Raw genomic sequence first — 25109 nt, 5'->3', positions numbered from 1 at the left:
CTAATATCTGAGTGTTTGCTACTACCGTTTTGTGTTTGGTTCCCCCACATACACACACACTTTAAGTGGTTTTGCTGGTGTCTTTGTTCCCCTTTTATTTCTGCGTTGTCTTGAATTGCTTTTGTTGTATTTGTTTCTGGGAGGTGTTATCCTGTCTGATGCTCTCAGGTTTGTCTGGTGTGATTGGTTCTCTGTCCAGAGTGATATGGTTAATATTTTTGTAATGCTGGTCTTGTTAATTTTTCCTTGTCTGCAAATACATTTCTCCCAAATATTTGAGGTATTAATTTTGTTGGATACAGGATTCTTGGTTAGCAGTTTTTTCTTTCTGAATTTTGCATAGCTCACTCCATTTGTCTTCTTGCTGGCATAGTTTCTGCTGAAAAGTCTGAGTTTATCTTAATTGGTTTTTCTTTGTAGGTGACTGTGTGTGTGTGTGTGTTTTCTAGCTGCCCTCAGGATTCCCTCCTTTACCTTGAAATTGAAGGATTTTCTTTTGGGATCTATCTTATTAGGGAGTTGTCTCAGCTGCTTGAATAGTTATTTTCTACTTTTTGGTGATGTTGGGGAAAGTTTCTTCCAGGCTTCTCATACTATTTTCTCTCTCTTGATCTAGGATCTTTAAAAAAAATCATTTTATTGGGGGCTTATACAGCTCTTATCACAATCCATACATACGTCAGTTGTGTAAAGCACACTTATACATTCGTTGCCCTCATCATTCTCAAAACATTTGCTTTATTGATCCAGGATCCAAATGAGACATACGTTGTGTCCCACATCATTTTCATGCTTTTTTTCCCTTCCTGCTTCTTTTGCTTTTTTGTTGATTGCTTGCTATCGATTATTATCAGAATGATTGTTTAAGGTCACTGATTCAATTTCCTTTTCTTACAAACCATTCCTCAAGGTTTTTTTTTTTTTACCTATGTTCCTCAGTTCTATTATCTCATTGTTTATCATCTGGATTCCTTTTAAGTTTCTTTCAATTTCTTTTATTGTTCTCATGACTGTTCTCACATCTCTTTAAAATATCTAAATATTCTTCTTCTGAATTTTGTTTCTGGTAGTTCCAGGACCTCTTCTTAAAAGTATTCTATTGGTTTTGAGTTATTTTTGGCTGTTTGTGCTTGTTTTCATGATTTGAGGGGGTGGGGGTTATGGTCGTTAACTGCTGTTTCCTTGGCATCATGGTACAGTTAGTTATCAGTGTTGTGTGAACTGCTGGGCTAGGTGATTGGCTCAGTCTAGTGATGTGGGAGAGGTCTAGTAGGAGCTGAAAAATATACGATGGTGAAATAGAGAAAAAGGGAAATAGATTTGTATGTGGGGAAAGTGGGGTGGAAGAAAAGAGAATAAAATAAATGTAATGATAACAATTATCAACTGTCTGGATATGTAGGCCAACAGATTTTAAAAAATAATTGAATTATTTTGAGAAAGGTAATCACAATTAATAGGTTTCATGGGAATATATTTCACTAGGAAAAAAGAAAGAGAGCAGAAAGAAATAATTGGTAGATGTGTAAGGTAAAAGTGGGACAAAAGACTCTGTTGTTGCTTGGATGTGGGTGCTGGAATTCTGTTGCTATGGCAAGCATGAATGTGTACATGTCTGTGCCCTCAGTGGAAGGTTTTGTTTGAGATTTCCAGAATCTGCAGGCCTGCCTGTTTGTTTGTTTGTTTTGTTGTTTTTTTAAAATCAATTTATTGGGGCTCATACAATTCATCACAATACATAGATCAATTGTGTAAAGCACATCTATACATTTGTTGTCCTCATCATTCCCAAAATTCGCTTGCCTCTTGGGTTCCCGGAATCGGCTCATTTTCCTTCCCCCCCGCCCCTCCTTCCCTTCCTCCTCCCCTTTCCCCTGTTTGTTTTTTTTAAAAATACTTTTATTGGGGGCTCTTACAACCGGCCTGTTTTTGCCTGGGTGGAAATACGTATTCTCGGGATGAAGGGTGGGTTTGCACCAGAAGAGGAAGTGCAAGAGAACTAGAAAAAAAATAATAAATGTATTAGAATAAAAGTACAAAACCTGAAGAAAATAAAAAATGAAACCACCTAGTGTGTTGGATTCCTGCTCCTCTGTTAGTGTTTTAGTATGTACATATATGCTATATGGGAAGTAGGTTATATAGAGGGCACTGAAGAACAAAGCAGGATAGAGTGAGACAATGGAGAAAATGAAGCTTGAGTACTGATTATGTCTGCACCACGCTGCCCATGCAATCTGATATCTACCATGCCCACAGAGGCCAGTGAGGTAAGAGGCTTGACTGGCTGGGATGCCTCAGAGGCTGGACAGAATTGACTGTGCTGGGGAGGGTGGCTCACCAAAGTGGCTCGTACTACTGATCCCATTGTAAAGGGGAATTTTGTTAGCAGGCATTGCTGCTCCCTACTTTAAGAAAATTGGGTCTGCTTAGCTTTTAAGTTGAATTTCTGGCTACCAGGAAGTGCAGGATATTGGAGCCTCTAATTGCTGAGATCTTCCTGAGCTTGTTATATGGTAGGCATATTTCCCTCTCGTCTATTATATAAAAATTTTTTATTATTCCAAAACCATTTTGTTATGAGCTAATACAGAGATCATATCGTTCTAAGCATTATTGTACAATTACTACCACAATCAGTTTCAAAACATTGTCTTCCTTCTTGAACTCCTTGACATCGGCTCTTTTACACCCCCCGACCCCCCACCCCCAGACACTACCCTGCAGAAACCCTGTTCTACTTGCTGAGGTTCATCAATCCTAGGTTCATATCCTTTTTTTGTATAAAGTTTAGCCACTAAAATCTACTATTAATTGTTTTTAGCTGGGCTCAAAAAAACCCTTACCATATATACTCGAGTATAAGCTGACCCAAATATCAGCTGAGGCACCTAATTTTACCACAAAAGCTGCATTAAAAATGTGCTGAAAACTTGGCTTATACACAAGTACTCATATTTTACCAATTTCATACATACTCAGAATATTCCAGTTTAAAACCTGGTACAGATAACCATATTGCCAACAATATTCTTGATCTGTGAAATTCACAAAGACATCAGTTGGAATTAAATGCCCTGTAGGCAGAATCGGCTGTTTGCCTCTGGTATGCCTTCTGTTGTAAGTTCTTCAGGCTTACTATTAGAGCGGGGAAGGCAGACAGACAGTTAGGTGGTAGAGGTGGCAGCAAAGCGTAAGTGAGAAAATTTAGAAATTCTTGCTGAGACATTTTGTTCTCATTGTTACTTTTTCAAATCTAAATTGGCATCCAGAATGGAGAGAAGATACTTAACACCAATTTCCTTGATTAAGCAAATAATATAAAATAAAAACAATCTCTTATAAATGTGTCCCTTTCAACAGTAACTGTTGGGTAAGGAAGAGAGCGGATGATGTAAGATATGAAAATAATTATAATAATTTAAAACTTATCAAGGGGTCACCAGGTGGGTGGAGGGACGGAAAAAAGAGCTGACCCTAAGGGCTCAAATAGATGGTGAATGTTTGGAAAATAGTGATGGGACATATGTACAAATTTACTTGATACAGTTGATGTATGGACTGTTATAAGAGCTATAAGAGCCCCCACTAAAATGATTTTTTTTAATGTGGCCCTTTAAGATTTTATCACCTTCTCACCAAACACACCTTTTCCTGAGCTAGAATCTGCAATGAGATTTCTATGAGGTACTTTATTTCTAAACAGTAATTAAACTGAATTTATTTGGAGGTTATGGTAGTAAAGACATAAGAAGAAGCAGTCAACAGAGGCCGATACTTTTCCTAGGTGCTCCTGTGTGCCCGTGGGTGGCCAGTCCTTGAGGAACTTTACCTTGAATCCGACGATATTTTCATTTCAGAAAGGTAAGAGGTGCTTACTAAGAAGCACCCATCAGTTATTTTGGATAAATAAGTGGCTACAATTATACCGAACATTCATTTTTATAGTATTTGCAAATAAGAATTTTAAGAAATGATTCTTATAGTCTTCAAAAATTAGAATGTAAACTTTAACATATCTAATTGATTCTAATCAAAGAAAAATTAATCAGATTGAAATTTCAGACTTAAATATTGTTGAAATTTGATTTGTTTTAGATAAATAAATAATCACTATTGTTTCTAAATGGATATTCTACAGAATATGCTATAACAATGAAATCTTGAATTTTTAATTAGCATTGTCTAAGGTCAGTATACCAAGTATATGTAAAAACTTGACCTTGTAATTATATTGTTGACTCATCTCTCTTTTGTTAATATAATTTAGTTATTGTTCATTAAACTTAAGTGTGGCTATATTTATTACAAATTCTCAAAATTAAAATCAAATGATATTAAATATTTTTATATTAAATCTTATCAATAAGAATGATTTCACTTATATACAGGCATATGAAATTATTTTTGAAAAAAATAATAAATTCATGTTGAAAAATTACATTTTCCACACAGGCCAACTGATGTGCTACTAATGGTCAAGTTATTAGACCTTTCGGGTAATCAATTAATTGATGAAAATCAGCTATTTCTAATAGCCTATCTGCCCAGGTAATTTTACTCCTAAGCATTTTTTATGTATATTGATTATTTATGTATCTTCCTTGAAGACATGTCAGACCCTTTGCTCATTTTAAAATTGAATTATTTGTCTTTTTATTGTTAATTGTAATAGTTCTGAATATTAGGCCCTTGTGGATACCTTTTCTCCCTTTTATCTGTGATTGCTTTTTTTCTCTACTGGTTCTTTGCTCTCTGCTTAAATGTATTCTATTTCTCAAACTACTTTCCTTTCCCCTGCCATACTGGTGAGCTCTTACCTTATCTGCTCCATCTTTCACTGCTAAACTTCCGAAACTATGGATTCAGATCACTGTTTTCTCACTGGTGTCCCATTTTCATTCTCCAGCTGTTTCTACCATCACTACCCTGTTATGAAAAGGCCACAGATAAACCCGATTGTCATTGTCTTATTTAAAGTCCATGTTTTATACGGTTATCTAGTTTTTCCTCTAAAACTCTTTTCTTGACCTTCTACCAGTTTTCTTCTAATGTGCTTATTTATCTGCATCTTCCTATGACTATCTTTTCTTGGTTCTTTCGTTTCTAGATCTTGGGCCATAGATTTTTTTGTTTCCATGTAAATGATATCAGATTTATAGCTCTAGTTCTTATTTCTCTTCTGACCCAAGTTTCTAAATGCCTGCTAGGCAGCTTAACATTAATGCTCTGCTTGGTATCCCAAATCCACCCAAACCCAAATAATTTACCCCTCCCCTTAACTATAGTTGGACTAGATTCTAGTGCTGTGTCTATTTTGATTACAAGCACTATCAGTTTTTGTCAATTTAAGGTTTTTTTTCATTGCCTGTACATCCTTATAGCATCTGAGTCCTTTAGATTAGTTTCCTGAAATGCTTGATCCCTCTACCTATACTTTTGTTAGAATTTCTGCCTCCGGTTCCCTCTTTCCACTCTGCCACTTGCTTGAGGTCAGCTCCGTCACTTTTCCGTTCACAATATGCTTCTGTGTATTGCCTGGGAGATACAGCTTGTATTGAAGTCTTATGATGTGGCCTCAGAGTGCCTTTTATGAACCCTGTATTTCTACCAAACTAGACTCCTTTCCATTTCTGTTTGTAGAACTGGGCTCTTCCGTCCCCATGTCTCTGTTCTTATCATTCTCTTTTTCTAGACCCTTCCCTCTTCACTTGACAAGGCTCAACCCTAAAAGACACATGCCCTGTGCACAGTGACATCTTCATCCTCTTTCTCTGCACATACTTTTTGTCATGCAGGTCTCCTGCTCTCTGATCTATCATTCCATCCTTTAAAACATAGTTCTACATCCTATTTTCTCTATTAATTAAACTTTAGGATTATAGGACCATGTCTCTCCCCCCCCCTTGTTTCCCCTTCCCTCGTAAGAAGCCAGTTAACTAGCACTTGTTAGATGACTGTAGAATCATTAGAATATAGGATAGCTATAGTATAAAGAGCCCACATTGCATGCCTTAAAATGGATATTATGGGTTTTAAGCATTTAATGAGATAAAAATCCCTAAATATAGGGAAAAAATACTTTAAAATAAACCTGGTTCATAGCCTATAGCATTTTATATTGCTATATTTAATAAAACTTGCATTTCTTAATTTCAGATTAGAACAACTAATCCTCTCTGACACCGGACTGTCTTCTATACATTTTCCGGATGCTGGAATTGGTAATATAAAATTGTTTCAAGTATTTCCCTAATATTTTAGCTACTGTATATTTTCTAAGTGAATTAGGTAGGGGTTTATATTTCAGATGATCATCAACTTTGCATTCAACAGTTCACACCACTCACCAACCCCAACTCCCATATTCTGTCTCTTCTCCCTGCTCCGCCACAATCTCTCTTCTCTATGGACCGTCATCCTCTTTCATGCAAGCCACAGCTGTCAGCGTGCTAGTCTGTTGCTTCATCTTCCCACCTGTGCCTTCCCTCACTTGGGGAACCTCCTTTGCTACGCATGTCTTTGACTGCTTTTTACCCATGTAATAGTGGTCTCGTACAACATTTGTCCTTTGTGATTGTCTGGTGTCACTCAGCATATTGTTCTGCTGGTCCATCCATGTCATGAGATGTTTTATTATTTTAGCAATGCATATTATATACTAGTTTCTTTATCCATTCCTCTACTTGTGGGCATTTGGGTTGTTTCCAACGTGAACAGTGATGTCATAATCATGGGAGTGTATATGCGTGTAGGTGTTTCTTAAATGTCTACAGTGTAACATAATTTTGTTTTCTAGGGTGCAAAACATTGATGTTTCCTTCCTTGCAGTATCTTGTAGTAAATGACAACCAGATATCACAAGTAAGAGCTTTTTCAGAATGCAGCATAGTGTATCATTGCCTAGTTCCTCTTTTATCATGGAGCTTGTAGGTTCCTCCTCCTGCTTCAAAAGATTCCAAATGAAATGATGGCAACAAATGTACAAATGTGCTGGACACTGGATGCATGCATGTATTGTGATAAGAGCTCTATGAGCCCCCAATAAAATGATTTTTTAAAAATGATTTCAAATGAAAGAGCAACCCTTCCTCAGAATGAAACTCTTCATATAAATCCAAAAAATATTAAGTAGTCCACACTTAAGCAGACTGCTTGCCAATTTAAATGGCTCAAGTATACAATAAAATTATGTGATTATTATGAGCCCTTGTGCATAGCAAGCTCAGTGCTTTTCAGGTCAAATAGGGACTTGTTGCTTTTTGTTGCTAGTGCAGATAACCCGAGGAAAGCAGTCACCTGCAACATGTTGGTTTGTCGTTTAAACCGCAGTGGTCTTTCATGAACGAGCTCGATAAGTTGCAGAGGTTGCACTCCTTGTCCTGCCTGAGAAACCCGCTGACTGAAGGAGACAAAGACGCCCAGACTGTGCGCCAACTCATCATTGCCAAAATCGGCCAGCTGAAGACCCTGAACAAATGTGAGGTGAGTGGGAATCCAGGACAGATGAGCCCCTCAGACCAGGGGTGAGCATGGCGAGACCAGGTGGGTGGAGGGAAGGTGAGGGAGAAAGGAGGAACAGATTACAAGGATCTACATATAACCTCCTCCCTGGGGGATGGACAGTGAAATGGGTGAAGGGAGACGTGGGATGGTGTAAGATATGACAAAACATTAATAATTTATAAATTATCAAGGGTTCATGGGGGAGAGGGGAGCGGAGAGGCAGGGGAAAATGAGCTAATACCAAGGGCTCAAGTAGAAAGCAAATGTTTTGAGAATGATGGCTACAAATGTACAAATGTGCTTGGACACAATGGATGTATGTATGGATTGTGATTAGAGTTGTACGAGCCCCCAATAAAATGATTTACAAAAAAATGGATTTTACGCTCCGAATGAGTAGAAACAGAATTTATGAATCTTGTAAAGAGTACTAGATGTGACTTCCATCCAAATGATAAAAGTACTATCTTTGTATGTCTTAGGAATAATGTTTTTTTCTGACTCCTTATGAAGGAGGCACTATTAAGTTTCTTTGGTCAAAATAGGAAAAGCCTGGTGCTGACCTGCGGTGTAGCCGTATTTACTATTATTTGGTAATGGGAAAAATCTTCTGTTTCTTGAGGGGAATGTAGGCAGAAAGAAGACAAACCACAAAGCCTATTTATCCGTTATACCTCAGCCACTCCTCATAACATTGGAAGGCCATGATTTGCTAGCACTTTGGTGTTGTTTGCTTGTTACAAATCAGCTTCTCTTAGATCCTTTGTTGGCTGACTCAGGGAATTTAAGCATTGGGAAGAGTGTAGAAAATGGCTTATGGGTAACGAGTCTCAAAGAGAGAAGCATAAAATAAAAGTTATTTGTTATTTTTGAATAAACTCCTGAATTATCAGTGTTAAAAAAAGATAAGGTGAAAAGTATAAATATCACCTTGTCCCCTTCAACTTAATGATCTTTGGGGAGGGCAGTGAAAGGATTAGAGTGAGGTGTGCAAGACATAAAACAACTCATTAAGAAAGTGCCTTCTTGTATTTATTTTCATTTCACATCAATATAGATTTTCCCAGAGGAGAGACGTGGAGCTGAGCTTGATTACCGGAAAGCTTTTGGAAATGAATGGAAAAAAGCTGGTGGACACCAAAATCCAGATAAAAATAGACCAAATGAAGAATTTCTTGCAGCTCATCCTAGATACCAATTCCTCTGTCTTAGTAAGTAAAGCATCTAGCATCTTCTTTTGATGGACTTTCAACTGGAACACACTGTTTCCGTTGGGTATCAAAGGAACTGTTCCTTGTTGCCGATTTTCTCTTTTCATTGTGATGTTTGTACTCATCCTAATACTATTGCAGTAAGTTGGGAGAGAGGATTTTAAAAGTTCCCCTCAGAGAAGGTAAGTCAGCAGTTTCCCAGCAGAAGGATTCGTGGAATTCTGCTGAGGTTTCTGAGCGAGAGATTTGTATTTGGGAAGGGGAAAGCAGCTCTTAAATCTTTGCACATACTCAACATACTTTAGATTCAGGGAGGTGGGTGTGCACCACTCCATCCTTTAGGAAGGGGAGGATATACTCAGATTTAACCCACTCTGGCTGCAACCTAGGTAATTTTTAAAAATAGCCAGGTTGGAGGTGGTAGTTGTATTTTTTAATGCTCCCCACACAAATCTAGTGTCTCAAGAGAACCCAAGGGAAGGCCATTTCCCCAATCACTGTTTTGTGAGCTGACTCTGTGTAACATCTGAAAGTTCAGGCACTTGGTATGCAGGGGGGTTCCTCAAAGCCTCCACCAGCTTCCATAGGCGTTGAAGCCCAGATGTCATGATTCATTGTCCCTGATGTACTTTGCATTTTTTTTTAACTTCATTATTCCGAATTTCACTTATGAGATTTTCCTTTATATATTTCCTATGCATACAGCTCACTGCATACATGTTTCAGACTGGGACATTATCTTTGAGGAAGGAAAGCTGCTTGTGGGAATTGCTTTCAGATTACTCTATTAGCTGGCTCCATTTCCTGGCCACTTTAGATGAATTCTAAATCACCTGGTGGGTATGTGAGGGTGAGGGTGGTGAGGGGTGGCTAGTGCAGGGCAGGAATCTGGCCCCCCCCCCCAAAAAACAAGTAGTCCTTCAGGCATCCCCCCAAAAAAACAAGTAGTCCTTCAGGCATGTCTCAGTTTTTCAGTGAAAGTACCCAAGGACAAAGGCACACACTCTTGGGGAAGTTAGAGAAATTTTGCCCCAGATTGTTTAGCAGATGTTAGAGCAAAAGAAAAATGCTGGATTCCTTACATCCTTCTACACAGGTTATTTTGGGGTGGGGTGGGGGTGCTGGTTGACATCAGTAGTGTTGAGTGCCCAGCTTAGCACTGCAGTGTGCTTAGAACTTGGTGGAGGTGTTCTGTGAATTAGATCCTAAACAAGGGATGAAGGGAACTGTCCCCAAAGAGAAACTGAAACAGGTGTTTTATGTATTTGTTACAGCCTCCTCTTTCTAGTTTAAGTCAAGACAGTTTTTGAGAACAATAATGTAATACACACGTTATGGGAGATTCTGCCTGTATAGATGATTGTTGTTCACGCCTCCTAAAAATACAAGCAAAGCCAACAAAGAGATAAAGAATAAAGCAGCTACATAAAAGGAAAGCATAACCCTGGTTAGCATACTAGCTGCTGTGAGGCTTATCACGTGAGAGACTGTGTTGGCACTTAGCTATAAAAGTTGTTTTCGTACAGTGCCTTTTCACTTACTTATCCTTTATTATCTCTTCTTATACAGAATATGGTGCACCTGAAGATGGGGAACTCAAAACACAACAACCATTTATGCTTAAAAATCAACTACTAAGTAAGAACGCCAGTCAAACCCAGTCCCTTTGTATTCAAGTGCTTAGGTGCTGAAACAGATAGTTGAGGACCTAATAGGGATTAAATTTGTTTTTCTTAAAGGCTTTGATTTTTAGATACATGCTAATGAATTCGCAAACAAATCCAAATTCTTGTATTGAGCATTTGGCAACTCTCATGCTTTATAAACTCATTTAATAGTGTTATAAATACAGGGCTTATTTGAGTAGTGAAATGAATTGTGAATTGCTTGGGAACTTGTACTCTATATCATTTGAAAGCATGGTTAAATTGTCAGACAAGCTACAGAATGTTGGTTCAGTTACTTGCTTTTGTTTTTATTAGTAATTCTAATAAGTATCAACAGAAGGTATCTTAAACATTAATAACATCTATTAAGGTTTAAGCCAAGTTATACTGAACAAAGGTATTATTTGGCAATACATGGAGTCACCATGTGTAATTTAAGTCCTTGAATTTAAAAAGTGTCAACCTTTTTTTTCAACCATTAAAATTGATCTTTTACACATTTGTGTGCATCACTCAGAAATATATAGTAACACAATACAGTAATACACTGGATAAGCTGAGTCAATGCATGCATTAAAATGACACTACAAATCAGGTCACATGGAAAATTAAACAAAGGATACTTAACGTGAAGTACAATTATATTAAAACACATTTTCCTATATGTAGTTACCCATTGAATACCTGTTAGGACATTTAGAAAGCCCTGGTAGTGTAGTGGTTGAGTTGGGCTGCAGTTGCATGGTTGGCATTTCAAAACCACCAGCAGCTCCATGGGAGAAAGACTGGCTTTCTACTCCTGTCAATAGTTAGTCGTGGAAACCTGCAGGGGTCGCTATGAGTCAGCATTGACTTGATGGCAGCAAGTTAGGACATTTAAGGCCTGGAGACACCCTAAGAAGTACACTGACAAGAGTCTGACACATACTTTAAAATTAATTTATTGCATTGGTCCTTTGCATACCTCAAACTCAATCAGCTTAAAATATATTTGTGTGTATATGTGTATAAGTTGGGTGTAGGTTAAAATTCATATTGCACATTCTTATAAATTTAACCATTCTTAATAAAATTATGTGCCATTGGTTATAATTTTTAGTTTTTCAGCATTCCCATGATTTCTGCTTTGTTTCCATTGATGTAACTTTTGTTCCCCTGCTTGCCTTTTCATCTTTGCTTTTGGATGAATGTTGACTCTCTAGTTTCATGTACTTAATTAATTTAAGGAGCACACTACTCTCAGGTGACTTGGCTTACAGAAAAAGCTTCAAAGGTTATTTTAGGGCAATGATCTTGAAGGTTCTAGTCCAGGGGTTGGCAAACTTTTATTTGGGGGAATGGGGGTTGGCAAACTTTTGAGATGGAATAGCCAAATCCTGTCCCTCACAACTTAAAAAATGAGAGCCATAAATGTATTTTTACAAATGAAATTACAATTTTCTGAATAATATCCCTTAAAATTTTTCAGTTTTACTTCATGTACATACCAAAAGAGCCACATAGAGCTCTCGAGCCAGTTTGTTGACCCCTGCTTTAGTCTCTAGGTGCCCAAACTTCCGGTTGGTCATTGGAACCCCCTTCATCAGGGGAGAGGGTGAAACTACACACTTTGGCTCCTCCCCGCTAGAGATATTGACTCATTAGATTGCAAAGGTGCCCCAAATCTCCAAACCCATTGCTATTGAGTCAGTGCCAACTCATACCCACCCTATAGGGCAGGGTAGAACTGTCCCCGTGAGTTTCCGAGACTGTTGACTCTTACGTGAGTAGAAAGCCTCATCTTTCTTTGGAGCAGCAGTGGTTTGGAAATGCAGTCCAAGGTATAACCATCATGGAACGAGGGATCTGTAATTTCACTGGATCCCCAAGTGATTCCAGTGGTTAGCCAAGTTTGAGAACCTCAGCTCTATGTGGTTTCAGAAAGTCTGGTCGTTTGTAGGATTTGAGTTTTCTACATTCTTTATTCTTCTGTTCTATCCAGAGCCTATTGGGACGTTGGTCACAACGCTCCACATGGTAGCATGACACTATGTAGTTCAAGTGGGAGAAGGTGGTGCTTCATGTGGATCATTAGCCCTGGGCATGAGTTTTTCTTGGAGCCTTTGATTACCTTTATTCTCTTTTGCTCTGTATGAGCAGAGACCAATACAAATATTTGTATCTTACATGGACACTTGCAACCTTTTAAGATCCGAGATGCTACTCTTCAATCTACGATGAAGAATCATCTTTGTGAATTACATTTTGCCAACTAAGTTGTTCCCCAATCAATTAATCTTTTTCATTGTTTCCTTCAAAGAGCTGAATATAAAATATCCTAATCAACTGGATCAAAAAGTCATAGAGAAACAATTACCAGGTAAGAAGAATGAGCCTATCCTATTTGATGGCCTAGGTATGAGCTGTTTAAATACTTAATTCATATCTGAAAGACTTTACTAGCTTATGGGTATTCACTAGTCTTTTGTAAAATGCAGTCATGTTAACATCACTCATCCCCCCAAAGTTCAAATGTCTCAATTTTGTCAGCTCATTTATAAAATAGCTTATATTAAAATGTGAAGCCTTTGTTTATGAGCATAGCTTAATTTTTAAAAGGAATTCTCCAATCCCACTGCTGCGCTTTCTCATAGATGGTCATATTAGGTTTGGAGTATGTCCACGTGGGGCTTCCTGACAGCCCAGAGTTACTGCTGAAACAGCTCTCAGCCACTGTTATTTTGTGGCCACACAGAAATTGTTTTCTCTGGGGGAAACAAAAGACGACTTCAGGACTTTATTTGAATATATACAGTCCGGGAATTGGAGCCCTAGTAGCAATCATAAAGTGGTTGGCTGCTAACTCACAGGTCAGTGTTCCAAGTTCTGGGAGAAAGATGTGGCCATCATTGTCCCTAAAAATTACAGCCTTGGTAACCCTCGGTGGAACCTCACCTCTGTTCTACAGGGTAGCTACAGGTTAAAATAGAGTGAATGGCAATAGGATTGGTTTTAGTTTTCTTTTTATACCAGAACTTAGCTTTATTGAGAAAGCAAATACTTTGGTGTGAACACAAATAGGTCAACATAATTTACCTTAAATTTTCATTCAAAAGAAAAATTAACCTATTGTCTTAACAGTTTTATTGACATATAATTCACATACACAACTCAATGGATTAAATATTAATAATCTAGTGTTTTTAATAAGTGTGATGCTGTGACTTCTAAAGGTAAAAGAGTGAGTCATAGATAAATTAAAATATAAGCTGGTTAAATTGGATTTATGAGGATTTGAAGAAAAATATATTCTAAATGGCTAACAAACTATTTGTCTGCCTATCAGTGCATTAAATTTATATAGATTTTAAACTATCAAGATCTTGTTTATGAAAAGCCTTCATTGTGCTTCATGAAGTATCTTTCTGATTGACAACCTTATCTCTCTGGATTCAGTTTACCAGTATTTCTCCATTTTTACTTACTAGCAATCTAAATTCCATTCTAAATTGACATGTCATTTTGTTCGTTACATTATGAAGTGTTATGTTATCCTGTTTTCAAAAATGCTGCCAGTGGAGGTACTTCTCACAGGAACAGACAAGTACAAAAAGGCTGGAATTTCCTTATAATTGGCTCTGAATGTACTTGTATTTTCCCTTGCACTTCTCAGATATACATCAAATCAATTTATGAGGGATGTTACCTACTACCAAGAAATATTTAAGACATTGACAATGAAATGTTACACTTTCCTTTTTCGACCTTCTTAAAAAAGGCCCTGGGATACCATCAGTTAAGGGCTGTACATAGTCTGTGTGTCCGTGAATGCAGTTCTAGCCTGCTGGTGATGTGTACCTGCCACCTGTCTTTGAAACTGCCTGCTGTTGTAGTTCTTTTAGATTAAATTTTCCATTTTGTATTTGATTCCTATTCTGATTTTTATTAGCTGAGATTAGAATCACTCACAGAAACTACATGTAATTACCACTTACTCAGCTTAGAATATGAGTCCTATATTCTATTAACTCACCAGTAAACCAGTAGATTAGGAACATCCTATCTATTAATTCTTAAGCTACAGGCTATAAATATCTAACTACTAAAATAGGAAAATATCCTTTAAGAGGAAGAGGAGAAATGTAAAATATTGCAGTGCCATTTGCATATACATATTTTTGCTCATCAGATTAGCAAAATATGAAGAAAATTATCATATCCAAAGCTGAAATGAGAAATTGATACAACCTTTTTATACAGTCAATTGGTAAATTCTGCAAAAATAGAGAATACATATATACCCCGAGCAAATATTCTGTCTTGTCACCTGACAAAGATAAAAACGACCTGTTTAACAGTGGGAAATGGCTGGATAATTCTGGTGGAGTCATACTCTATGATGGAGAATACAGTAGATCTAGAGCGTCCACTAGCAACACTGGGGACTTAAGTTGGTTAAAATGAAATAACATTTTAAATTTCAGCTTCTTCAGAGGAGCCACGTTTCAGGGGCTCGATAGTCACATATGGCTGCCATATTGAATAGTGTAGTCTAGAGAAAGGGTCTTAAAAATCAGTACCATCATTTAATACAAATTTGCAGACCAATATGTAATATTGATGCCCATGTATGCTTATATAAGCATAGAATAAAGCCTAAAATGTACCCACTCATATTTAGACATTGGTTAGAGGAAGGTAAAATAATTTTTCATTCATATTTTCTGAATTTATCCTGTGTTAAAGATGCTAATGTTATTAGTATATGCAAAATGCTTCCACTTTCTTTATAGACAATAGTGCAAGTGGGCTGATTTCTTGTAATTGTCTTATGATGAAACTTTGTTTCTGTTTCTAGTATGAGTTAAATCGTGTCATTGTTCCACCTAAGTGTGCAGAAAGTAAACCATGTTATACCCTTTAAACAATGAAAACCAGTGCACCTAAATCTTTTGAAAGAAATCATCTATCACATATCCATGCATAAAAGCGTAAAATGCCATTAAAATATTTATGAAATATCTGTATTCAATACATAAATAAGAAAAGTCAATTTTTATTCTAAAATAAATGTAACCTTTATTATAAGTTGCATAAAAACACTGACAACTTATACAAAAATGATTTTGATAGAAAAATATTTGTTTGAATACATTGTGATATTTGTAAGGAACACCATGCTATTGCTGCAGCTCAAACTAAAGCATCAGAGAAACTATTTTTCATAACCCCCAATCCAATGTTTACTACAACCTGTCTTTGGAAAGAAGTTCATAATATTTTCTGGGGGGGGGGGGGAAGGCATTTATTCATTTAAGTTACATTCCCATGCCTAGAAGTCATTTTTGTATGAGCTGAATACAATATACACTGTAATAGTCACAGATGGCAGTGCCAGAAGGGATCTTGTGGATCATTTACTGTCCCTTCTTCGTTTTATAGATGCAAGTCAGGCCAGAAAGGTTAAGAGACTTCATCAGGATACCATGTCCCGTGCTCTCGAAGTAATTTCTAAGTAATCACAAAGGCTTCACAAGAAAGGCAAATGACTTCACACATTTATTGCACTGTGCTGAGAATATATTATTTCTGGTTGAGTTAAGTAATAAATATTAAATACAACTGAAATGGCACGAAGTGTTACCGAATGGCACTTAGGTAAAAATAATGGCTTGTTTCCCACATCTTAGCAAGTAACTAAAGTAAGTGATGTTAAATGGATGTGTGGTCCACTCAATAGGTGAACCATTCCCTATTTATTTATTTGGATAAATCAGTACAATGAAATGACAAATAACTATTGCATTCTTGTCATGCGAACTTTTATACAGGTCAACTATAATCTGAAATAACTGATAGATCTTCTTTTCTTAAAATAGATTCCATGACAATTCAAAAGGTGAAAGGACTACTGTCACGTCTTCTAAAAGTTCCTGTGTCTGAACTTCTGTTGTCCTATGAAAGTCCCAGAGTAAGTTGCCCAGCAAAATACAAAGTCAAACATAGTTCTACAAAGTATGACATGCTATTAAATTACAAGTGTATAAATAGCACTTTGATTCTAAATCGTGACTATATATCTTTTCGTTGGTTCTAAGATTACTTACTTTATGACATGTTTTGGCAGATCTGGCTCAACTCCACTAATTCTTCTTCATTCTTTCTTTCTTTCTTTTTTTTTTTAACTTTTAGATGCCAGGCAGAGAAATTGAACTAGAAAATAACCAACAGTCACTACAGTTTTATTCTGTGGAAAATGGAGATTATCTGTTAGTACGCTGGTAAAAGCCAACTAATAAAATTCAGAGACCAGACTGTTTATTGTGCCTGGAGTTACCCGGAGAGAATTTATTGAAACCGTTCTGTCAACCACCACCACCACCACAACAAAAATATAGATAGATATATAGATCGATATAGGGTTTTAACAACTTGCCCTAATATAGAAAAGGTTGATTTTTCATTGGAAAGAGACCATTTCCAGGTTTGTATATAACACTATAAATAATAAAAACTTTGTACCTACTAATGATTTTCTTATTTTATAATTCATCACTCCATCTCATCCTGTAAGGATTTAAATATTCAATAGAAACTAGCCTAATATAATCTGAATACAGTTAATGTCTGCCAAAGACTAGTTTTAATGGAATTCTCTATTAAAACTGCTATTTTAAAAGGTTACTAAAATTATTTGGTTGGTCCCTTAAACTTAGGGATGCACATCTTCTATTATTTTTAACATAGATGCTATTATAGCTCTTGTTAATTGTCCTACATTTATAGTACTTAAAAAATTAATCACATGCTTTTCCCTATAGTTAAACTTGGCATATATTCTTTTACAGATTACCATCTTGGATCGATATTCACATAAATTAGGTAAACAATGGGCAGTGATCAAAGGAAAGCAAAACAAATTCTTACAAAATATCAGTTACTTAGACGTATCCTCACCAATGGAACAAAACCCCTGAGAATTGTTTACTTTTACTCATATTCACTCATATTTAACTTCTTTCTAGAACTCAACCATGAGCTTCAGCATCTACGTAAAATGGCAAAAGATATCTTGGATAGAAGCCCATTTAACAAACGAACCTCTTTAAAACCAAGGTCTCAAACAGAATTACATCAATTTCTTTTAAGTTGCCTACTTCATTCAGAGACCCATCAAACCTGACATTTTCAAAAATTCGCAAACTTTGGTTTAAGAGACTAGTGTACATAATCAGCTGATCACAGAGCATTTGAGAGCTCTCTTTGTCCTTTAAAGACCCTCATATACTCTACAGAGCTATTCTTCATTCCAGGTTGAAATTCAAATACTCAGTTACTACTACAGAATTTTTAAGTAGCCAAATTTTAATAATAACTGATAGGTACTGATAAATTGTTAGAAACAATGCGTTAGGATTTATAATTTTTTCTTTTATAAACAATTGGGTACTTTTCAGATCTTCCAATATATACACAAGACTTCATCTTATGCTATAGTACCAGTTGATTTTTAAAGAGGCAATTTTGTGCAAATATTAAATCCCACATTCATTAACAGGTGACTGTCTAGAACTATCCTGAAGGGCACATAACCTCAGACTCTCCTCATACTTACTGTTATTATTACATGCCTTGTACTGTTGTTTAAAGACTGATAATTAACAATATCATCTTGCTTCACATTTACAAGGGTCACTGCACAGTTCTTTCAGTTCCCACAGTTCTGTGAGTTCCTGCGGAGTATACTGAGGGGAAGACAACATCCCAGTTTCACAAGTCTTCTCACACAGCCAGAGGCTGTCCTGTTAAAGACAAAACCAAACGTGGTTGACAGTTACAGGAAATTGTGTAAGAGATACATGCATATAGGCAACTTTTATATTCTAGTAAAGCTAAACTGATTTCAAAGACAACCCAGTTAAAGTACATGTTAACCTACTTGAAGTTTATGGAGTGGCACTTGTGATTCTGGGAGTACCGAGTGGTTGTGTAAAACAGAAATAAGTGTGTATGGATTAAGGGTTGGCAAATAGGACTCTAAACGGATTTTGGGGATCACAAATGAAAGCTGTAGAGCTGTATAAAACTGCCGAATGATACATGTTTTTAGTATAACTTGGCTCAACACCTAATACAGAAATAGGTCTTACTGATGTTTAAAATTTGTTCTGTATTTTCTAGAATTACTAACAGCAGCAGCAACCATTCTAGTGGAAGGCTGTAAGGACTATACCGAGTGCTTGATAAATATGGTGAAAGCCCGGTTGTCCGATGGCTTCACGCTGGAATTTCCCATTACTCGAACAGCAAAGTTGTGTGAAAAAAATCTCCTCAGTGTTCATAACTTTGCTTGATGGGGAAATTGAAAGTTCAACTTGAAAACACCGTGTAAGGGCTGAGAGTGAGTCACTTGTTCCATCTTGCCTGGGACACAAAGGGGTGATGCCACACTGCAGTCCAAGTGCTGCTCTCAGACAACATAGTGTTTGCCTTAGTGCATTAAAACATTCATCAGTGTGGCTTTTGTTGCACTTTATTTGCATAAAATATCGTAACCATAGCTCAAAAGAATGTTAGTAAAGCTAAGAGGAAAACAGAACTATGAGAGTTAAAGAAAGAAATCATTGTGAAATTTGAATTAGGTCACCACTTGTCTGATTTGGCCAAGTTGATGTCATTATGTTTGTTTGTTTTTTTTTTGGGGGGGGCAAAAGTGATTAAAGTGGCTAATGTAGTAAAAAGTGTGAAATTATTAACCATGGGACAAAGAATGCAGACCATCGAAGAAGCTGAAAAGTTACTGTTAATTTGGATAAGTAACTTGATGGCGATACCATACCCTAGAGTGATATTTATGAAGGTTAAAAGCCTCCATAGTGACTTAATGTCCTGGGAAAATGAATTTTTAAGTATAATATTTGGGCTCAGAACCAATCATTTGGTTTTCCATTATTTCTTATGGGAAAATATGTTCATTTCTCAAACTTTTTAGTGTTCAAACACGAATTTGGAACAAATTGAGCACAACAACCAAGGTATACCTGTACCCCATTTCATTCTCACAACAACCCCGTGAGCCAGGAATTATGTCCCTTTTACCGATGAGAAACCGGCTGAGAGAAATCACCACTAAGTAACTTGCAGAATGCAGGGATGCTGGAAATTGGGTCTAAAACCCAAAACCAACCCACTGCTGCCACTGAGGTGATACTGAGAGCAACCCTACATAAAGAACATAAAAATGCTAGACAAAACTGGAAGTACCTTTTTAATGCATAGCTAAAAGGAAAAGAAACGGGCCCGGGGAGGTGCTGAAACCACAAGTGTCTTGAGGACATCTGTAGCTCTCTGGGCTGCAGGAGGCCAGGCCTGACCAATCTCCCACAGAGTCGGGACCTCAGGAAATTGATACCCGCAGTTGGTGTGCAAGAGAACGGAACTATGAGAGGAGGCTGGTCTGGGTGGAATAGAGATGTTTCCTGCACTAAGGGTAGACTTGGAGCAGTTGTTTCATCCCATGGAGCTTCAAGGCCCAAGCCAGGGAAGGATGAACGCTCACAGATGCTACTGCACTTAAGGACATGGAGAAGACCCACGAAAATCCTCTCTGTAGGAATGCATCTAAAGACAAGCCTCAAGTTAAACTAAATAAAAAGGGCAGGTCAGTAAACAACCTCCATTGTGCGCCATTAATAAGTCAGTATGAACAAACTATGGAATCATCTGCAGATACTGCAATTATACTCAATTTAAAAGAAAGTTAATTAAAAATAGCCCCTAAGATTAAAACCATCAAAGCCAACCGAGTAGGTTTGGGTTTATTTCTTGTTCATCCTTAAACTGAGAGCAAACAGCTTTGTGGTCCAAGCTCTATAGAGTTCCACTGGGGTGGCATTCTATCTTATGCCCAAGTGGAAGTTGAAAGAGTTCAAACTTCATCAGAAACACAAGGCAAAAGCAAGCTTTGGCTTTGTGGCAGAGCTTCCACTTTCCAGTTTTGGTCTCTGCATATTTCTTTTTGGCTCAGCAATCAACAGTTTTTAACAGCTGTTTTACAATAGTGTACCTATTATTTATACAACAAGTCTTAGATGGCATACTGCCTGAAACTTGGGTGAATTCATTTCTTAGTAAGTTTTTAGGTTGTAAAGTGTTTCTGATCAAATATATGAAAACTTTGTGGGTAGGAAATATCTATCAAATGGTTTTCTTTGTTTAAACTCATACACATAATGTGAGAGATAATTAATCCAAGTAGATGATTACAATTAGATCAAGAACATAGATAAGGTGCTAGAAGAGCCTAAATTTATTCTTTCTGCTCATGGTTTGCTAGATTAGGTAGAACGCTTCACTTCCTCAATCCTGAGGCAAGCCTCCCCACCCCAGCTTGCTTACCTGGTATCTTTTAGGTCCTATAGCTGCCATCCAAATGCCCATGCTTACATCTTCACCCTATACATGCCCCATAAAGTTTAAATATCAACATTTAAATGCTATTTCATTTATAAAGACAACACCACACCCACCACATCCCGTAATAAATGTTTTGTAATTATTCTTATAAGAAATGCCAAAGTAGATTCAACTTAACACAAAGGTACTGATGCTGTTAACATACACACATACCACCATGAAATGAGGAGATCATCCCTAAGTTAAGTTGATAGCCCTGTGCTTCGTCCCAGTGATTCTACTTGCAATTACCTGTAGGCTGGAAGTTGAGGGACATGAACAGCTTGTTTGTTATCAGCATTGTAAAGCTGATTATGGCAAATGTAGTTGGGTTAAAATTTAATAGCTTATCATTTGATCTCCCTTTTGACTAATTTTAGAGTTGTTTCCGTTTGAAAAAAACAAACACGTGGATTAAGGCGCTGGTGAATCTCTGACTGTGGATCAGGAATATGAATAGCTTTGCTATCACACAGAAAATCCACTGGAAAGTGGATTATTGCAGATTACTGCAGACAACAGTTAAAACTTAGCACCTTATCATTTGTCTCCCTTATGATCCATTTTACATCTGCTCTAGTTTGTAGTATTTTCTGCTTTTTTTTTGCTTGAGGTTGTTTCACTTTGTTATTTGAGGTAGTTTATTGTGCCAACCTGGCCGATAAACACATGTGGGGTTAATTGAAAGGCGGAGGGATAAATGGCTCGGTGAGCCTCGCCTTTCTAGTTCTCAGGTCTTGCTTTGTGATGGTTGGACCAGGGTGCAGCTGCCTTAGCCAGTTCCCTGCTTCAACTGGCAAGGCTCACTTCCTGCAAGACATCCCCGAGGAGAAGCCACATGGACCTACCCTGATGCAGCCCTGGGTGCTGGAGCAGCCGTGTGGAGACCCCTGCCAGCGCTGAGATGCTCACACGCTCACTGATTCGGCTTTCCTCCTGCAGTCAGCATCATTGTGTGTGTTTTGTGAGATGGAGGACTTGTGGACTTGGGCAGCACTGGGTTGGGATGTTTTCTTGATGTGCACTTAACTTTTATATAAAACTTTCTCTTACACATGAGTTTCTGTGGATTTCTCTAAAGTACCCAGACTAACACATTATTGTTGGTTTTTTCCCCAATGTTTTTCTATACATGAAGTCCAAGATAAGTAAATCTACAGAGACAGTAGCTGAATTAATGGTTCCTTGGGGGTATGGCAGGGGCAGTTGGGGGGAAATGGAGAGCTAATAAAGATGAGTATAGGAATGAAGAAAATGTCCCAAGACTGATTATGGTGGTGGATGTACAACTTTTCTTGAAATGACGTAACTACTGTATGATATGCTAATAAAACTTGAGAAAAAAAGAATGAACAAAATGTTCTAAGGCTGATTTACAATGCTTGATATTACTGACTATTGAATTATATGGTATGTGAATGATAAGCAAAAAAACTACTTGGAAAAAAAGCGGGATAGAATTTAGAGCCAGGAATTGAGGGCTAGTGGAAGTATGCTCCTAATCGTTGAGGGATGAGTTCCAGATATAAAAAGAGTAAGATGCTGTCCTACAATGAGCTGGCTCTGCTTTCACTAGTAGACTACGGAGCTGAGAGAAACGTGTTTGATAAATGAACTCTGAGGTAAAACCATTCTTATTTACCTGATAGGTCTTTAATCTCTCCGAGTTGCTTGCCAGCCAGTGGACAATATCTCTGGAGATGACATAACCTGACCCGCAAGCAAAGGCAGGGTAAGCAGGACTCGGATACTCTAACTCTTGCCATTTCCCAGTCCGGTCAACTGCCCAGTTCAATCTGAAACTGAGAATAAAAATCATTTGGCTTCTTTTTCTTGGTCTTGCACAGATCCTACCATTAATATCATTGCAAAGGCATCAGGGCATTTGCTTGTAGACAATGAGAAAGGAAGAAACTTAAGGAAAGGAACTGCACTTATCCAGTGTGTTTTATATAAAAAATGGCATATTCAATTCTTTCACAGGTGCATTTGTGGAGCCTCTGAATGGAAAATATCAGATCTCCCTGTGTATATATAATCCACAAAAATACAATTCATTGGTCCATGTTGTATTCTTGCAGTGGCTCCTGAGATGTCACATAATTATTCCAAAATAAGTGTACACTCTTAATTCTAAGTAATACTTGATCAGGTACATGAAAGCCAATGGACTAAAATGTTTAACTTACTTTCCCCACCAAAAATTAGGTCCATCCAGATTTTTGTAGGTGATTCTATTAAATACAGCTTCTAAGTCTACGTAACAGTCATCATCTGTCTTTAGCAATAAATCAAAATTAATTGTTTCCATCGTCCTGTTGGCAGAGATACAAAAATCAGTGTGACCAAAGGAAACAACGCAATGGCAAGGAAATCAACACCATGACATCCTCATTCAAAACCGCACCGGCACAACTCTGACATGGCTCCATTTCCTAATCCGCACACGCGGAGAACATTATTCTAACAGAATGTTACTACTATGAACTACATGCTAACTGCTAAGGACCGTAACAGAGAAGTACCAATCTGGCTTTGAAAGGTGGGAAAGATAAAGAACACAATGAGAAAGAAATCCGGCTGAAGTAGGGCAATGATCAAACAGCCTTCCCAATCTATGAACATTAAACTTGGTAGCATTTGATTTAAAAATAATGTTATGTTTAGGTTTCCATTCAATAATTTCAATACATTGTTTAGTGGCACTGAGTGGAGACATTCTTCACAATGAGTAAATATTCTCAATATTTCCACTTTGATCTGTTTTCATTTATCTAATCCTCCACCCCCCTCCTTGCTCCACTTGTTCTTAATAATATAGACCAAGGAGGTAGGGGAGGTGACACCTGGTCTCTCACAGGAACAGTGCTGTACAATAAGATGGGCTGGCTCTGTGCTATTATGTACATGACCAAGAGATGGCTTAAAAAAATTGAGTTATAATATGGAAACTTTTCCTTGGAAACAATTTCAAGTAATTAAACTATTATAAATAACACTTTAGAAAGCAAAGGAGGATGGCAATATAGAAATCAAAAGCGGAATATTTAAGAGCAACCACAAGAAAAATCGACTTGTTTCCACTGACAATCCCTGTGCATGTTAAAAACAAAACAAATAACCTTATCTTGTTAGGGAACTAAGCAGGTGACAGAAATTTCAATAAAAGAACTCTAGCAAAGCTTTGTTGAAAAAAAGAATGGCACTAGGGATCAGGTGCTGGATTGCTAACTCTCAGGTTACTCCTCCGGAGTAAGAAGAAGCTGTCTGCCCCTCTACAGATGTACAGCTGTGGAGACCCTTACCTAGAGGGTCGCTAGTACTCAGAATTGGCTCGATGACCGTGGGTTTATTTTTGGTTTGGTGATTCCACATCAGATGGCACAATATTGTTTCTCAAACTTATTTCTAATTAACAGTATAAAGCATATGTAATATTTACGTGCATAAGAAATAAAAAGGGTGCAAAGGCTAAGTGCTTGGCTGATAACCAAACGGCTGGTGGTTTGAACACACTCAGGCTCTGTAGGAGAACAGACCTGGTAATTTTACTTCAGTAAAGATTATTGCCTACAAAACCCTACAGGCAGTTCTGTAATATCTCATGGGGGTGCTGTAAGTTGAAATTTACTTGATGGCCCCCAACAACAACAATTAGACAAACTTGTGTAATGTAGGACATTCAGGTAGTGACAAATCAAGAGTCATCAGTAATGAAACTTTCCTTTACGGTGTTAAGTTCAGAAGGATTTGTTAGAGGGCATCGGCCTGTACCCAGGTGAAGAAGATAAGGCCTTGAGATAGACCACAGCAGTAGAGACAGGGGGAAAGATAAGATTTCAAAGATATTTACGAGGAGAGGAGATGAAACTTAAACTGGGGGCAATATCCGAACTCAAGTACACTTTCACAATCGGCAAGTATGTCCTATAAAACGTTCTAATAGTTCCTTTCTTCGGTGCTGCAGCCCCGCTCTTTACGCCCTCATCTAGCTTTCCCCTCACCTACACCAGACTCCCATCTGTCTCCTTGAGCTTAAAGAAGCTCCATTTTCTAATTGCAACTGTTCGAACACCCAAACTCCCAATTTGCACTTACACCCACCCACGGGATTCCTCTAAAATCATATTAACTTGTCCCAACTATAAAATGCCACCTTCCGGGGAAATAGATCTATGAGCCTACATTTATAGGTTTGGTATTAAGGTAGCAGAAGGACATTGGGCCTCCACTCAAGTACTCCCTCAACACAAGAATACTTTCTTCTAGTAAATTGGCATTCTATGATGCT

The 25109-nt window shown here is 37.5% G+C and overlaps 2 protein-coding genes across 5 annotated transcripts in view; one reads left to right on the top strand and one right to left on the bottom strand.

Moving 5' to 3' along the window:
- The window catches only part of TBCE (tubulin folding cofactor E), a 90556-nt gene extending 73874 nt beyond the window's left edge, over positions 1-16682 (top strand). For both annotated transcript variants that reach the window (XM_004712180.2, XM_045297907.1), the window contains 10 exons: positions 3788-3864; positions 4456-4551; positions 6160-6224; positions 6800-6864; positions 7333-7485; positions 8564-8717; positions 10287-10355; positions 12684-12743; positions 16243-16334; positions 16556-16682. In XM_004712180.2, coding sequence (XP_004712237.1) covers positions 3788-3864; positions 4456-4551; positions 6160-6224; positions 6800-6864; positions 7333-7485; positions 8564-8717; positions 10287-10355; positions 12684-12743; positions 16243-16334; positions 16556-16648 — 924 coding nt within the window. In that variant the 3' untranslated portion in view covers positions 16649-16682. The remainder of the gene's footprint in view (positions 1-3787; positions 3865-4455; positions 4552-6159; positions 6225-6799; positions 6865-7332; positions 7486-8563; positions 8718-10286; positions 10356-12683; positions 12744-16242; positions 16335-16555) is intronic.
- The window catches only part of B3GALNT2 (beta-1,3-N-acetylgalactosaminyltransferase 2), an 85748-nt gene continuing 77228 nt past the window's right edge, over positions 16590-25109 (bottom strand). For all 3 annotated transcript variants that reach the window (XM_004712179.2, XM_045297908.1, XM_045297909.1), the window contains 4 exons: positions 23008-23133; positions 22461-22620; positions 20762-20818; positions 16590-18165 (listed from right to left, as the gene is read on the bottom strand). In XM_004712179.2, the coding sequence (XP_004712236.1) occupies positions 18031-18165; positions 20762-20818; positions 22461-22620; positions 23008-23133 (478 nt within the window). In that variant the 3' untranslated portion in view covers positions 16590-18030. The remainder of the gene's footprint in view (positions 18166-20761; positions 20819-22460; positions 22621-23007; positions 23134-25109) is intronic.

This window comes from Echinops telfairi, unplaced genomic scaffold, assembly GCF_000313985.2.
Source record: "Echinops telfairi isolate 266 unplaced genomic scaffold, ASM31398v2 ScPeMD7_7424;HRSCAF=8462, whole genome shotgun sequence".
NCBI lineage: Eukaryota > Metazoa > Chordata > Mammalia > Afrosoricida > Tenrecidae > Echinops > Echinops telfairi.
The sequence above is the reverse complement of the archived record's forward strand: the minus strand, read 5'-3'. Positions and strand labels throughout refer to the sequence as shown.